This window comes from Trichomycterus rosablanca, chromosome 2, assembly GCF_030014385.1.
Source record: "Trichomycterus rosablanca isolate fTriRos1 chromosome 2, fTriRos1.hap1, whole genome shotgun sequence".
Classification (NCBI taxonomy): Eukaryota; Metazoa; Chordata; class Actinopteri; order Siluriformes; family Trichomycteridae; genus Trichomycterus; species Trichomycterus rosablanca.
In genome coordinates this window covers 11575219-11590024 of record NC_085989.1, presented here as the reverse complement: position 1 = coordinate 11590024, position 14806 = coordinate 11575219, and the positions used below count along the sequence as shown (strand labels likewise).

Below are 14806 nucleotides of genomic sequence, written 5' to 3'. Positions count from 1 at the left end.
GCATGTGTTTACATATTAAGTGCATTTTGTTCCTTTGAGGATTTTATAATCAATGGAAAAGTGTGCTTTTCTACACATGTGATCATCTCTGTGCTGTGATAGTTTGTGTACAGTTTATTTATTTCTTTATAAACTTGGTTACACCAGCAATTGGTTATGTCAAAGTCAAGATGTCGAAGTCTAAAGCAGCTAAAAACTAATAAACTTAACCGATTATGTGGACGTCATTTAGAATGGCTACAGTGCCACTATCACTGTGCCTTAGGTCAGTGGCTAAGACTTAAGCCATTGTCGTGGATCAGTTTATGAGGTGCTAAACCAAAAACATGTTCTTGCTGTCAAAGCTGCTAAAAATATGGTGGTGGTAGCATTATGATATAGGAATGCTTTCAGCAGAAGGTTCTGGCATTCTAGTTTTTTTGTTTTTGTTTTTTAATATATTTTCTTTATGCATTTTCTCCCCTTTTTCTCCCTTTTTTAGCGCGTTCAATTGTCCGATTGCGTCATGCTTCCTCTCCACCAATCCCAATCCCTGCTCTGATTGAGGAGAACGAAGCTAACCCACGCCCCCTCCGACACATGGGCGGCATGCCGTATGCATCTTATCACCTACACTTTGGTGAGTGCAGTGCAGCTCAGCGTTGTGTACGGAGAGACACACCCTGAGAGCACTCTTTTCTCATCTCTGTGCAGGCGCCATCAGTCAGCCAGCAGAGGTCGTAATTGCACCAGTCATGAGAGAGAGACCCTATCCGGCGTAGTCCCGCCCATTTGAACAACAGGCCAATCGTTGTTCATGTGGCCGCTCAGCCTTAGCCTTAGCTGGTTCCAGCGTGTGTTTTTACCGCTGCGCCACCTGAGCGGCCCTGGCATTCCAGTTTTTAATGGTACACAGTAACTTGCTGCCAAGACAATGTAAACAAGCAGCACTTAAGGTCACAGCACTTAAAATAAAAGGATCTGATGTGCTTGAATGACTAAAGCTGCGTCCGGAATCGCATACTTCCATACACAATAGTACGCGAAATGAGTACGCGAGAGCGGTTAGTATGTCCGAATACATAGTATAAATAAAGAGGTACGCGAGAAGTACCCGGATGACCTACTTATTGGGCAGCCATGTTTGAGTATGCAAGCGATGCACACTTGCGGTCCGCTAATGTATCCCATAATGCAACTGGAGCTGCGTAGGCGTTCAAAGCGGAATAAGAAACAAGAAAGATGCCGGAAAACGGAGTCCTCTGTTCACAAGTGTAAGTAGGATAAATAAAATAAAACATTTTAAAGACGAATAAATAACAAAAACACGATAAATATTAAAAATTTTGGCGAGTGTTGTTTGTAATGAGTCTGTAACTATGGTGATATTACGTCATCACGTCCTTACGTCATCACTTGACGTTGGCAAGATGGCGCATGTAGTACGTAGCGGTGTTGTGTGCATGCTGCATACTTCTGTACTGAAAGTATGTACTTTTTTACCGGCCGAGTGGTGCATACTTCCTCCAATCTAGTATGTACTCTGTAAGTATGCGATTCCGGACGCAGCTTGTGTCTACCTTTCTGCTTTCTAAATTCTGTAAAAAATGTGTCTGGACATTCAGTTGTTGTACACTACTGCTCACCAAAAGGCATGAAGCCAACATTGCTCTATTCTATTAAAATTAAATACGATTTAAAAAGACTACTAGCTGTAATAGCTGCTAATAGTGCCTTAACAAAATATTAAACAAGATGTTATTTGAAGGTACATTAAGTGCTACTGTACAGGTACAGTACAGGAGTGTGGTTGGAATGTGTATGTCTGCATATTTGCTATCCAGTTTCCAGTCCTTTTAATGGTTAAGATGGTCAAGGTATGGTTAGGGTGTAACTGAGGCTTTTATATAGTACCATTAGGGTAAATGTCCATATGTGTAAACTGCACATTTCTAAAGCTTTTCTGCTCTGATCCTCAAAATCTCTACCTACACTATATTGCTAAAAGTATTCGCTCGTCTGCCTTCACACGCACATGAGCTTGAGTGACTCCCATTCTTAATCCATAGGGTTTAATATGATGTCGGCCCACCCGTTGCAGCTATAACAGCTTCAACTCTTCTGGTAAGGCTTTCCACAAGGTTTAGGAGTGTGTTTATGGGAATTTTTGACCATTCTTCCAGAAGCGCATTTGTGAGGTCAAACACTGATGTTGGACGAGAAGGCCTGGCTCACAGTCTCCTGTCTAATTCATCCCAAAGGTGTTCTATCGGGTTTAGGTCAGGACCAATAGTTCCTTTCACTGGAACTAAGGGGCCGAGCCCAACTCCTGAAAAACAACCCCACACCATAATCCCCACTCCACCAAACTTTACACTTGGCACAATGCAGTCAGACAAGTACCGTTCTCCTGGCAACCGCCAAACCCATTGCCAGACAGAGAAGCGTGATTCGTCAGTCCAGAGAACACGTCTCTACTGCTCTAGAGTCCAGTGATGGTGTGCTTTACACCACTGCATCCTACGCTTTGCATTGTGCTTGGTGATGTAAGGCTTGGATGCAGCTGCTCGGCCATGGAAACCCATTCCATGAAGCTCTCTATGCACTGTTCTTGAGCTAATCTGAAGGCCACATGAAGTTTGGAGGTCTGTAGCGATTGACCTCTGGCGACCTCTGTGCACTATGCGCCTCAGCATCCGCTGACCCCGCTCTGTCATTTTATGTGGCCTACCTGAGTTGCTGTGATTCCCAATCGCTTCCACTTTGTTATAATACCACTGACAGTTGACTGTGGAATATTTAGTAGTGAGGAAAATTCATGACTGGACTTGCTGCACAGGTGGCATCCTATCACGTTACCACGCTGGAATTCACTGAGCTCCTGAGAGTGACCCGTTCTTTCACAAATGTTTGTAGAAGCAGTCTGCATGCCTAGGTGCTTGGTTTTATACACCTGTGGCCATGGAAGTGATTGGAACACCTGAATTCAATGATTTGGATGGGTGAGTGAATATTTTTGGCAATATAGTGTATCTGTTTTAACTTACCTTAGCCTTATGTTTGTCACTTGTTGGTTTATGTGCTACATCTGTATGTTGCAGTGCTGGAATGCTAATTGCTTCACATTTTTGTGGACTGGAGAGTAAAAGAATGAGTGGAATCCCAGAGATTTCAGTTATTGTATATTTATGAGAGCTTCCTGACTTTCCAAAGATCATAGATCAGATGTCCACCCTGAAACACACCTGCCAAAAACACCTGTCTGAAAACAGAGAAACCTGTGAACACAAAAATCTTCATAACAGGAAGGTGTGTTCACAGGCAGCTGCAGTAAGTACCCACCAACAGTGGTCTGAGGAGGGACAATCCACAAAGCATTGATGGGTTGTTGGGTAGCAGTGTAGAACGATCCACCTTGTAACCTCCAGATGTTGAAGGACCTGCTGGTAATGTCCTGGTATTATATGCCACATGACTCCTTCAGATGTCTTGTGTACTTCTTGCCTTGGCAGGACAGAGCTGTGGACTGGGGAGTAAACAAAACTAAAAGTGGAATCCCAGACATTGAAGTTATTGTAGATTTATGAGAGCTTCCTGACATTCCATATATCACAGATCAGATGTCCACCCTGAAACACACCTGCCCAAAAACACCTGTCTGAAAACAGAGTAACCTGTGAACTTATATGCTCCATATACAGTATATCATCATGTACAGTGGTACCTTGAAACTCGATATCAATTGGTTCTGGGAGTGGCGTTCAGTTTAAAGGGCATTGAGTTTCAAGGTATTTTTTTCCATAATAATGTATGGGAAACCTGTTAACGTGTTCCATGGTCCCGTGGAACTGCATATAATTTAGGCTAATATAAAATAATGGGGTTGTTTTTGACACTTATACACTGAAAATAACACAAATATAATATAAAAAACACTGAATTACAATTTCGTGGAGATGCTGTATCTTGGAATACCGTATTCCTTAGCAAGTTTAGTAAGTGCATTCACATGAGAAGCAGCAAAACCGCCGGCTGTGCCTTTGTTTCCTATGGAGTGTGGCATTCTTAGCACTGCAGTGACACTGACATGGTGGTGGTGTGTTAGTGTGTGTTGTGCTGGTATGAGTGGATCAGACACAGCAATGCTGCTGGAGTTTTTAAATACCGTGTCCACTCACTGTCCACTCTATTAGACACTCCTACCTAGTTGGTCCACCTTGTAGATGTAAAGTCAGAGACGATCGCTCATCTATTGCTGCTATTTGAGTTGGTCACATTCTAGACCTTCATCAGTGGTCACAGGACGCTGCCCACAGGGTGCTGTTGGCTGGATATTTTTGGTTGGTGGACTATTCTCAGTCCAGCAGTGACACACACTGACATGGTGGTGGTGTGTTAGTGTGTGTCACTGCTGGACTGAGAATGCAGTGCTGAGAATGACCCATCACCCAAATAATACCTGCTCTGTAGTGGTCCTGACCATTTAAGAACAGCATGAATGGGGGCTAACAAAGCATGCAGAGAAACAGAAGAACTACAATCAGTAATCGTAGAACTACAAAGTGCTTCTATATGGTAAGTGGAGCTGATTACAGTAAGTGGTAAGTGGAGCTGAGTACAGTGGTACCTTAAAACTCGACGTCAATTGGTTCTGAGAGTGGCGTTGAGTTTAAAAGGCGTTGAGTTTCAAGGTATTTCTTTTTACATAAGGATGTATGGGAAACCTGTTAATGCGTTCCATGGTCCCGTGGAACTGCATATATGTTAAGCTAGTGTAAAATAACAGGGTTGTACACTTATACACTGAAATTATGACCTTTGATGACGTTTTACCACACTGCTTAAGCCGAGCGCTGAACAAAGCGACTGTTCATTGTTAATTTGAAATTAAATAAATACATTTTTACATCATTTACTGTTTAATACAAGCTTAATCATGTACATAATCCCGTCACCATGCACTGACACGCATTCACATACGTGACATACTATGTAGTTTTTTTTTCTTTTGTACATTTCTTTGAATTTTACACACTACATAACTACATGTCACTGTAAATGCATTGCAGTGGCTAAACTCAGATCTAGTTTTAGTGTGGAAGGCCAATAAGAGAACGTATCATTCGGCCCCCAGGCCAGACATGCCTGATCTAGCTTATGAACAGCTATAAACTATGCACATGCAGACAGCATGTTCATTTCAGTTGTCGACTTATTCTGTTTAGTCCACGAGTCTCTATAACATATAATAACTTTGTGTTTTTACATTGTCTTTCTGTTTTGTTGTTTACAACCAGAACGTCTTGCAGTGTGTTTTGTTATATGCCTGTATTGCCTTAACAAAATTTGATGAATGCTTGACTTAATGATAAGAGTCATCAGAAAAGACCCTAGTTAAAGTCAATTATCATAAGTCCATTGCAAGAGAGACTGGGTAGGAGAAAAAATATCAGCCCCCCAAGCTTTTTGGTCGATATGTAAATGGCTCAGTGATTTTATTAATATTATGTACAACCCCAAATCAGAAAAAGCATAATATCAGTAAACGATTCAAGGAATTTGGAGGAATTTCAGTGCGTAAAGGCCAAGGGTGCAAGCTTAAACTGAATGCCCGTGATATTTGATCCCTCAGACGGCACTGCATCAAGAACCGCCACTCAACAATAGATGATATAACCACATGGGTGAGGGATTACTTTAGCAAACCTTTGTCAAGCACTACAATACAGAGTTACATGCACAAATGCCACTTAAACCTTTACTGTGCAAAAAAGAAGCCTTATGTTAACCATGTCCAGAAGTGGCGTCGACTTCTCTGGGCTCTGAGGCATCTAGTATGGACCATCACACAATGGAAACGTGTATTATGGTCAGATGAATCAGCATTCCAGGTCTTTTTTGGAAAAAAGTGGACGCAATGTGCTCCGGACCAAAGACGAAAAGGACCATCCAGACTGTTATCAGCAACAAATCCAAAAGCCAGGGTCTGTCATGGTATGGGGTGGTGTCAGTGCCCTTGGCAAAGGTAATTTACATTTCTGTGGTAGCATTAATGCAGAAAAGTACACTGAGATCTTAGAGCAACATGTGCTACCTTTAAGATGTCATCTTTTCCAGGGACGTCCATGTATTTTTCAACAAGAAAATGCAAAAGCAAAAAGATGGAAAAGATGACATCTTGAAGGTAGCACATGTTGCTCTAAGATCTCAATGTAACTCTGTATTGTAGTGCATGACAAAGGTTTGCTAAAGTAATCCCTCACCCATGTGGTTATATCAGCTATTGTTGAGTGGCGGTTCCTGATGCAGTGCCGTCTGAAGAATCAAAGTTCACGGGCCTTCAGCTTAAGCTTGCACCCTTGTCCATTATGCACTGAAATTCCTCCCGATTCCTTGAATGGTTTAATGATATTATTCACTGTAGAGGAAGAAATATGCAAATCCCTTCCAGTCTTTCTTTGAGGTACATTGTTTTTAAACATTTCAATAATTTTCTCATGCATTTGTTGACAAACTGGAGATCCTCTGATCATCTTTGCTCATCGAAGACTCCTGGACGCCTTTCCTGGATGCTGCTTTTGTACCAAACCATGATTACACCTGTTTTGAATCGCATCATTATTTAGTTTTTTCACCTCACCACTAGCCCTGAATTTCCCCCGTCCCAACTTTTTGTGGAATGTGTTGCAGACCTGAAATGCAAGAATGGATGTTTATTAACAAATGAAAAGTTCAGCAGACAATACATTAAATATCTTGTGTTCGAACTGTCTGCAATCAAATAAAAGTCAAAGTAAATGTAAGGCACACTGCATTTCTATTTTATTTGCATTTCACATACTGTCCCAACATTTTTTGATTTGGGGTTTTATTCTCAGTCTATGTATATAGTACTGTACAAAAGTCTTGGGTCACCATTGTATTTGTTGTTTTAGCAATGGCTTAGTGTAAATATATAATTATTTCTCAGTCCCTGTATATAAAGACTAAGACATAATACAGGGACTGAGAAATAATTCTATATTTACATTAAACCATTGCTAAAACAACAAATCCTATGGTGACCCAAGACGAAATGACGCAATTCTGCAATAAACAGTGGGCCAAAATTTCTCCACAGCGATGTGAAAAATGTATCATCAGCATGTGGTTGTGATAGTTGCTTGTAAAGGTGGCACAAGCACTTATTAAGCTTAGAGTTACTTTTTCACACAAGTAACAGAGATGATCTTTAGCCTTTTTCTTTTAAAAATAAACACCTTCATGTCCTTTAATACACTTTGTGTGTGAATCTGAAACCACACTGTACAGCTGTTTCTTTGTTACCAGCTGTGTTGGCGTACAAAATTTATTTTACCTACAGGGCAGTGATAGAAGTCCTGTTCATGACTGCAACCAGAACTTACTCACTAAAACACTGCATGAGATCACCAACCAGGTATTTCACGCAAATATATATTACACATTACACACTGTAATCCAGTGCATTTTAGCACTAGTGTTTCACATAGGGGGTTGATGTTTCTCCAGGTGTGAGTTATGCGGTTTTGTTATTGGTCCAGCCCACATGCGCTGAGTCAGTTTAATAATCGTAAACATAGACAAGTTTTCAACTCATGCCAAAAGGAGGTCAGATGTGTGTGGTTGGTGAGAATGTGCAATACACATTCTGTTTTGATTAGATGGATGGATGGATGGATGGATGGATGGTTGGATGGATATAGATGGTTGGATGGATATAGATGGTTGGATGGATATAGATAGATGGATGGATGGATGGATGGATGGATGGATGGATGGATGGATGGATGGATGGATTCATTCAACTTTATTGTCATTGCTCAGTACAGGTACAAAGCAACGAAATGCAGTTAGCATCTACCAGAAGTGCAAATAGTAGCATTGTGCAAGAAAACAGAGAATATCAGTAAAGTTACATATCTATATAATATTAATATATAATTAGAACTATAGCTATTTACATATATGGAATTATATCTATGTACATACTGTAGTACTATATACACTGCCTGGCCAAAAAAAAGGTCACACACTCTAATATTTGGTTGGACCGCCTTTAGCTTTGATTACGGCACACATTCGCTGTGGCATCATTTCCACAAGCTTCTGCAATGTCACAACATTTATTTCTGTCCAGAGTTGCATTAATTTTCCCCAAGATCTTGTATTGATGATGGGAAATTTGGACCACTGCACAAAATCTTCTCAGCACATCCCAAAGATTCTCAATGGGGTTCAGGTCTGGACTCTGTGGTGGCCAATCCATGCGTGAAAATGATGTCTCATGCTCCCTGAACCACTCTTTCACAATTTGAGCCCGATGAATCCTGGCATTGTCATCTTGGAATATGCCCGTGCCATCAGGGAAGAAAAAATCCATTGATGGAATAACCTGGTCGTTCAGTATATTCAGGTAGTCAGCTGACCTCTTTCTTTGGGCACATAACGTTGCTGTACCTAGACCTGACCAACTGCAACAACCCCAGATCATAGCACTGCCCCCACAGGCTTGTACGGTAGGCACTAGGCATGATGGGTGCATCACTTCAGCTTGATTTGTATAGTTGTACTGCTGCATAATTTGGGTTCACATGGACTGATGACCTTACATTCTGCTTGAATAATCAGGTATAGTGAAATTCTGCAGTTCTGTAGATTGGGATCTGTTGTTCTTGCAATATTTTTTGCAGACCAGTAATTTCTGGGTAGATTTACCACTTTTCAAGTTTCAAGTTGGGTTTGATGCTAAGGATCAAGGTGTGAAATCTATATATGGATATGTTTAATTTGCTGAACTGGCCTACCTATTACATTTGATAAACTGTTTGTTTAAGTAACCAAATGGACAAAAATGGAAATATATGGACACTAAATGAAATATACACTGAAGATACGGCTGTTCGCATCTTTGTCACTGAAATTACTTACATTTTTTCTTGTAATACTGTGTTGTTTAATCATCTTAAATAATTCATTGTGACATATGCATTAAAGAGTGTAAACAGAGTGTTTGTGTTTATCTATATATGTACCGTGAAACCTTGTAACTCGACGTCCCCCAAACTCAAAATCTTTGAAATTTGACGCACTTCGTAGAGGAATTTGTACCCTTAAACTAGACGTTTCCAGCTTTTTATAAAAAATGTATTCATTTAATTTAAAATTAACAACGGACCACGGAACGCATTAACAGGTTTCCCATACATCCTTATAGCTAAAAGTACCTTGAAACTCAACGACTTTTAAACTCGATGCCAATCCCAGAACCAATTGACTTTGAGTTTCAAGGTACCACTGTATATGTCTGTATATATTAGGTATATCTTTATCAATTACTTTCAATCATTTTATGATACAAAAGCTATTAGTGTCTGTTAGCACTGATAATGATCTGATGCTGACATCCGTGCAACGACTAAGCAAACTCTCTTGAATGAACCTCTATGCAACCTAGTGTGTTTGATTTGTGTAAAATTGTATTTTAATGTCACTGACGTTCAATTCTGCAAAACAGACTGAGTCAAGTTGTGGAAACAAGTGCCAAAAGCCTAATTCCAGCCCATCTGCAGAGGAAAAAATAGAGGTCATCAAGGTCAGTTTTAGCTTTTTATTTATTTATTTGTGTGTGTGTGTGTGTGTGTGTGTGAGAAAAAGAGAGAAACATTGAACTATTTCTTTATTTTGTAGGTGTATCTTGAACCCAGCAGACGGAGACAACAGAAAAATCATCACAGTACTAAAATGCAGACAGATGAGGTGACCCAAATACAGGAGGTCAGTGTGTCTCTCATTAACATTCATGTTTGTTTGTTTGTTTATTAGGATTTTAACGTCATGTTTTACACTTTTGGTTATATTCATGACAGGAACAGTAGTCACTCATTACACAAGGTTCATCAGTTCACAAGGTTATATCAAACACAGTCATGGACAATTTAGTATCTCCAATTCACCTCACTTGCATGTCTTTGGACTGTGGGAGGAAACCGGAGCACTCGGAGGAGACCCATGCGGACATGGGGAGAACATGCAAACTCTACACAGAAAGGACCCGGACCGCCCCACCTGGGGATCGAACCCAGGACTTTCTTGCTGTGAGGCGACAGTGCTACCCACTTAGCCACCGTGCCGTCCGAAGCTTGATTTTGACATTATCACATCATTAAAACAAATGCAAACTTATTGATTAAATACACTATATATCTATCTATATCCAGTTCCGAGGCTCACGTGCCCATCGTTGGCGCTTTCGGCGGTGGACAGGGGTCAGAAGCACCCTGACCCAGTATGCAAACTGTTTTTGACCATGAAGTCCGGAATGAAGGAGGTGATGAAGTTTCTGACGAGCCCTCAATCACAACTGATTGACTACTGGGTGATGATCATTAAATCAGACTGGCTGGGATTTCATTGGGACAGGAACAATGATTTGAACAATGGTTTTTGAAGCATGTTTGGAACAACGCACTTGGCCAGGGAGAAGTTGAAACCTCAGTGAACATTAATGCAAGCTCCTGCTAAGAATAGAGGAGGATTTTATATACGCCAAACAGGGGGCAATCTATTATTGGACATGGTTTTGTAATGGTTATTATGTGTCCTTATACTTATGGCCATAATGTATATAACCATATAAAGAGAAGATAACTAAAGATCAGTCACTGTTGAGGAATTTTGATCAACATTAAGGTTCTTTTTGGTATGAACTGCCTATTTAATGTCCTGTCACAGCATCTTAGAGGTGGTTTAATCCAGAAATGTTGACAAGGCTCTAAACTCTAAACCCTTGGTGTGTTTAAACCTTGGCTCTTGTTCAAATCTGGCTTTAAATCACAGACCGGTAACAAGACATTCTTCTTCAGGATTTCCTAGAAAAGAGCTGAGTTCATAGTTCTGTCAGTTATATCAAGTCTGCCCTGAAGCAGCAAAGTACTTCACACCATTGAACTTCAATCACCAAGTGTGTTGGTATAAAGCTCTTAATTGTAAAATAATATGAGTGTTATGCCAGATGTCTTTAGATTAGTCTGTGTGGGGGTCCATCAAGGAGTTTTTTTCAGCAAATGTGAGCTAATCATGGTCCACTTGGTTAGATTAGATTTTTGCCTTGCAGCTTTCCTAATAATGAATGATGAATGCTGAGGTGAACAAAGCCTGCAGTTCCTTAATTTATATATATATATATATATATATATATATATATATATATATATATATATATATATATATATATATATATATATATATACAGTGTATCACAAAAGTGAGTACACCCCTCACATTTCTGCAGATATTTAAGTATATCTTTTCATGGGACAACACTGACAAAATGACACTTTGACACAATGAAAAGTAGTCTGTGTGCAGCTTATATAACAGTGTAAATGTATTCTTCCCTCAAAATAACTCAATATACAGCCATTAATGTCTAAACCACCGGCAACAAAAGTGAGTACACCCCTAAGAGACTACACCCCTAAATGTCCAAATTGAGCACTGCTTGTCATTTTCCCTTCAAAATGTCATGTGACTCGTTAGTGTTACTAGGTCTCAGGTGTGCATAGGGAGCAGGTGTGTTCAGTTTAGTAGTACAGCTCTCACACTCTCTCATACTGGTCACTGAAAGTTCCAACATGGCACCTCATGGCAAAGAACTCTCTGAGGATCTTAAAAGACGAATTGTTGAGCTACATGAAGATGGCCAAGGCTACAAGAAGATTGCCAACACCCTGAAACTGAGCTGCAGCACAGTGGCCAAGATCATCCAGCGTTTTAAAAGAGCAGGGTCCACTCAGAACAGACCTCGCGTTGGTCGTCCAAAGAAGCTGAGTGCACGTGCTCAGCGTCACATCCAACTGCTGTCTTTGAAAGATAGGCGCAGGAGTGCTGTCAGCATTGCTGCAGAGATTGAAAAGGTGGGGGGTCAGCCTGTCAGTGCTCAGACCATACGCCGCACACTACATCAAATTGGTCTGCATGGCTGTCACCCCAGAAGGAAGCCTCTTCTGAAGTCTCTACACAAGAAAGCCTGCAAACAGTTTGCTGAAGACATGTCAACAAAGGACATGGATTACTGGAACCATGTCCTATGGTCTGATGAGACCAAGATTAATTTGTTTGGTTCAGATGGTCTCAAGCATGTGTGGCGGCAATCAGGTGAGGAGTACAAAGATAAGTGTGTCATGCCTACAGTCAAGCATGGTGGTGGGAATGCCATGGTCTGGGGCTGCATGAGTGCAGCAGGTGTTGGGGAGTTACATTTCATTGAGGGACACATGAACTCCAATATGTACTGTGAAATACTGAAGCAGAGCATGATCCCCTCCCTCCGGAAACTGGGTCACAGGGCAGTGTTCCAGCATGATAATGACCCCAAACACACCTCTAAGACGACCACTGCTTTATTGAAGAGGCTGAGGGTAAAGGTGATGGACTGGCCAAGCATGTCTCCAGACCTAAACCCAATAGAACATCTTTGGGGCATCCTCAAGCGGAAGGTGGAGGAGCGCAAAGTCTCGAATATCCGCCAGCTCCGTGATGTCGTCATGGAGGAGTGGAAAAGCATTCCAGTGGCAACCTGTAAAGCTCTGGTAAACTCCATGCCCAGGAGAGTTAAGGCAGTTCTGGGAAATAATGGTGGCCACACAAAATATTGACACTTCAGGAACTTTCACTAAGGGGTGTACTCACTTTTGTTGCCGGTGGTTTAGACATTAATGGCTGTATATTGAGTTATTTTGAGGGAAGAATAAATTTACACTGTTATATAAGCTGCACACAGACTACTTTTCATTGTGTCAAAGTGTCATTTTGTCAGTGTTGTCCCATGAAAAGATATACTTAAATATCTGCAGAAATGTGAGGGGTGTACTCACTTTTGTGATGCAATGTATATATACGTATATATATCTTTTTTTTTTTTTTGCTTTTGATTGCAGCATTATGCTCCCTTTTAGGACATTTTAGCCTACTTTTAATTACTTAAAGTTCTACTTAAGCAAATACATCGTTTCGAGTCTCAGCTCTGCCTGCCAGCTGGGCTGAGCGGCCACATGAACAACGATTGGCTTGTTGTTCACATAGGGGTGGGATATTAAGCCGGATATGGACTCTCTCATAACTAATGCAATTACAACCTCTGCTGGCTGATTGATGGCGCCTGCACAGAGATGGGAAAAAGATTGCTGTCAGGGTGTGTCTCTCCGTACAGTGCTGATCTGTATTGCACTCTTCATTGTGTAGTTGACAAGATGCATACGGCTGCTGATTCCCACGTGTCGGAGGGGGCGTGGGTTAGCTTCATTCTCCTCAATCAGAGCAGGGATCGGCATTGGTGGAGAGGAAGCATGACGCAATCGGGCAATTGGACACCCTAAAATGGAGAAAAAGGGGAGAAAATGCATAAACAAAATATAAAAAAAAGTTCTACTTCAGCTATATTCTAATTTAACGTGGCTGACAATAATCAAATGATTTTCTGGATTACTTTGTTTCTTTGGCAAATAAAATGACCATTTAATCTAGGACTGGGTGGTATGACCAAAAATGTGTATCACGGTATTTTTTTTAAGATTCTGATGGTTTCACGGTGTATCATGATATGTTTTATTTTTTGTATGACTGGGACTTTATTTATTTGTCTGTGGCTGATTTTACTGTACATAATAGAATATAGAAAGTTTTAATTTCAACATGTACAGTGCCTATAGAAAATCTTCATACCCCTTTGAAAGTGTCACTTTTTAGTCTTACAGCCTGAAATCAAAACTCACAACAAAGAAATCTTTCTCCAGCTTTATTTATATATTTTGCCTTACAACATTCAAGCAATGAGAAAAAATTAAACGGTTCTGAAAATTAATTAAAAAAATGAAAAAGTAAAATAACAGGGTTAGAAAAGTCATCAGTCCCCTGATTCAGTACTTTGTAGAGCCACCTTTTGCTTTAAATACAGCCATGAATCTGTTTGGATATGTCCCTACCAGGTTTGCACATCTGGATTGGGGAATATTTGCCCATTCTTCCTTGCAGAATTGTTCAAGTTCAGTCAAATTTTCTGGTGACCGGTAATGCACTGCTCTGTTCAAGTCCATACACAGATTTTCTCTCGGATTTAGGTCAGGGCTCTGACTTATCCACTAAAGGACATTTACCTTCCTATCCTTAAGCCACTACTTTGTTTTTTTGGCAGTGTGTTTAGGGTCATTGTCGTGCTGGAAGATGAATCTCCTACCCGTCTTCAGCTGTCTAGCAGAGGGTTGCATGTGTTCCTCAAGAATTTGGATGTACTTGGAGGAATCCATTTTCCATTCAATCCTGACCAATTGCCCAGTTCCTGCTGAAGAGAAACACCCCCATAACATAATGTTGCCACCACCGTGCTTCACAGTAGGTATGGTGTATTGTTGGTGGTGTGCTGTGTTTGGTTTTCGCCAAACATACCACTTGGAGTTCAGTCCAAAAAGTTCAATCTTGGTCTCATCTGACCATAAAACCTTTTGCCACATGTCATTAGAATCTTCCAAGTCTTTTTTGGCAAAGCGCAAACGAGACTTAGCATGGCACTTTTTTAGGAGTGGCTTCTTTCTTGCCACCCTGCCATACAGGCCAGCTTTGTGTAAAGCGTGCGAGATTGTTGTCACATGCACAGGCCGACCAACCTCAGCCATACAACATTGTAGGTCCTTCAAAGTTGCCATTGGCCTCTTGGTAGCTTCCCTGATCAATGTCCTCCTGGCTCGGTCATCCAGTTTGGAGGGACGGCCCGATCTTGGCAAGGTGTTGGTGGTGCCATACAGTGTATCAC

General features: G+C 40.9%; 1 protein-coding gene across 2 annotated transcripts in view; it reads left to right on the top strand.

Annotated features, from left to right (window-relative positions):
- The window catches only part of tuft1b (tuftelin 1b), a 77457-nt gene that overhangs the window by 39555 nt on the left and 23096 nt on the right, over positions 1 to 14806 (top strand). The window contains exons 2-4 of one of the 2 annotated variants that reach the window (XM_062990088.1): positions 7343 to 7417; positions 9515 to 9592; positions 9688 to 9774. In XM_062990088.1, coding sequence (XP_062846158.1) covers positions 7343 to 7417; positions 9515 to 9592; positions 9688 to 9774 — 240 coding nt within the window. The remainder of the gene's footprint in view (positions 1 to 7342; positions 7418 to 9514; positions 9593 to 9687; positions 9775 to 14806) is intronic. The other variant, XM_062990089.1, reaches the window with a different exon arrangement.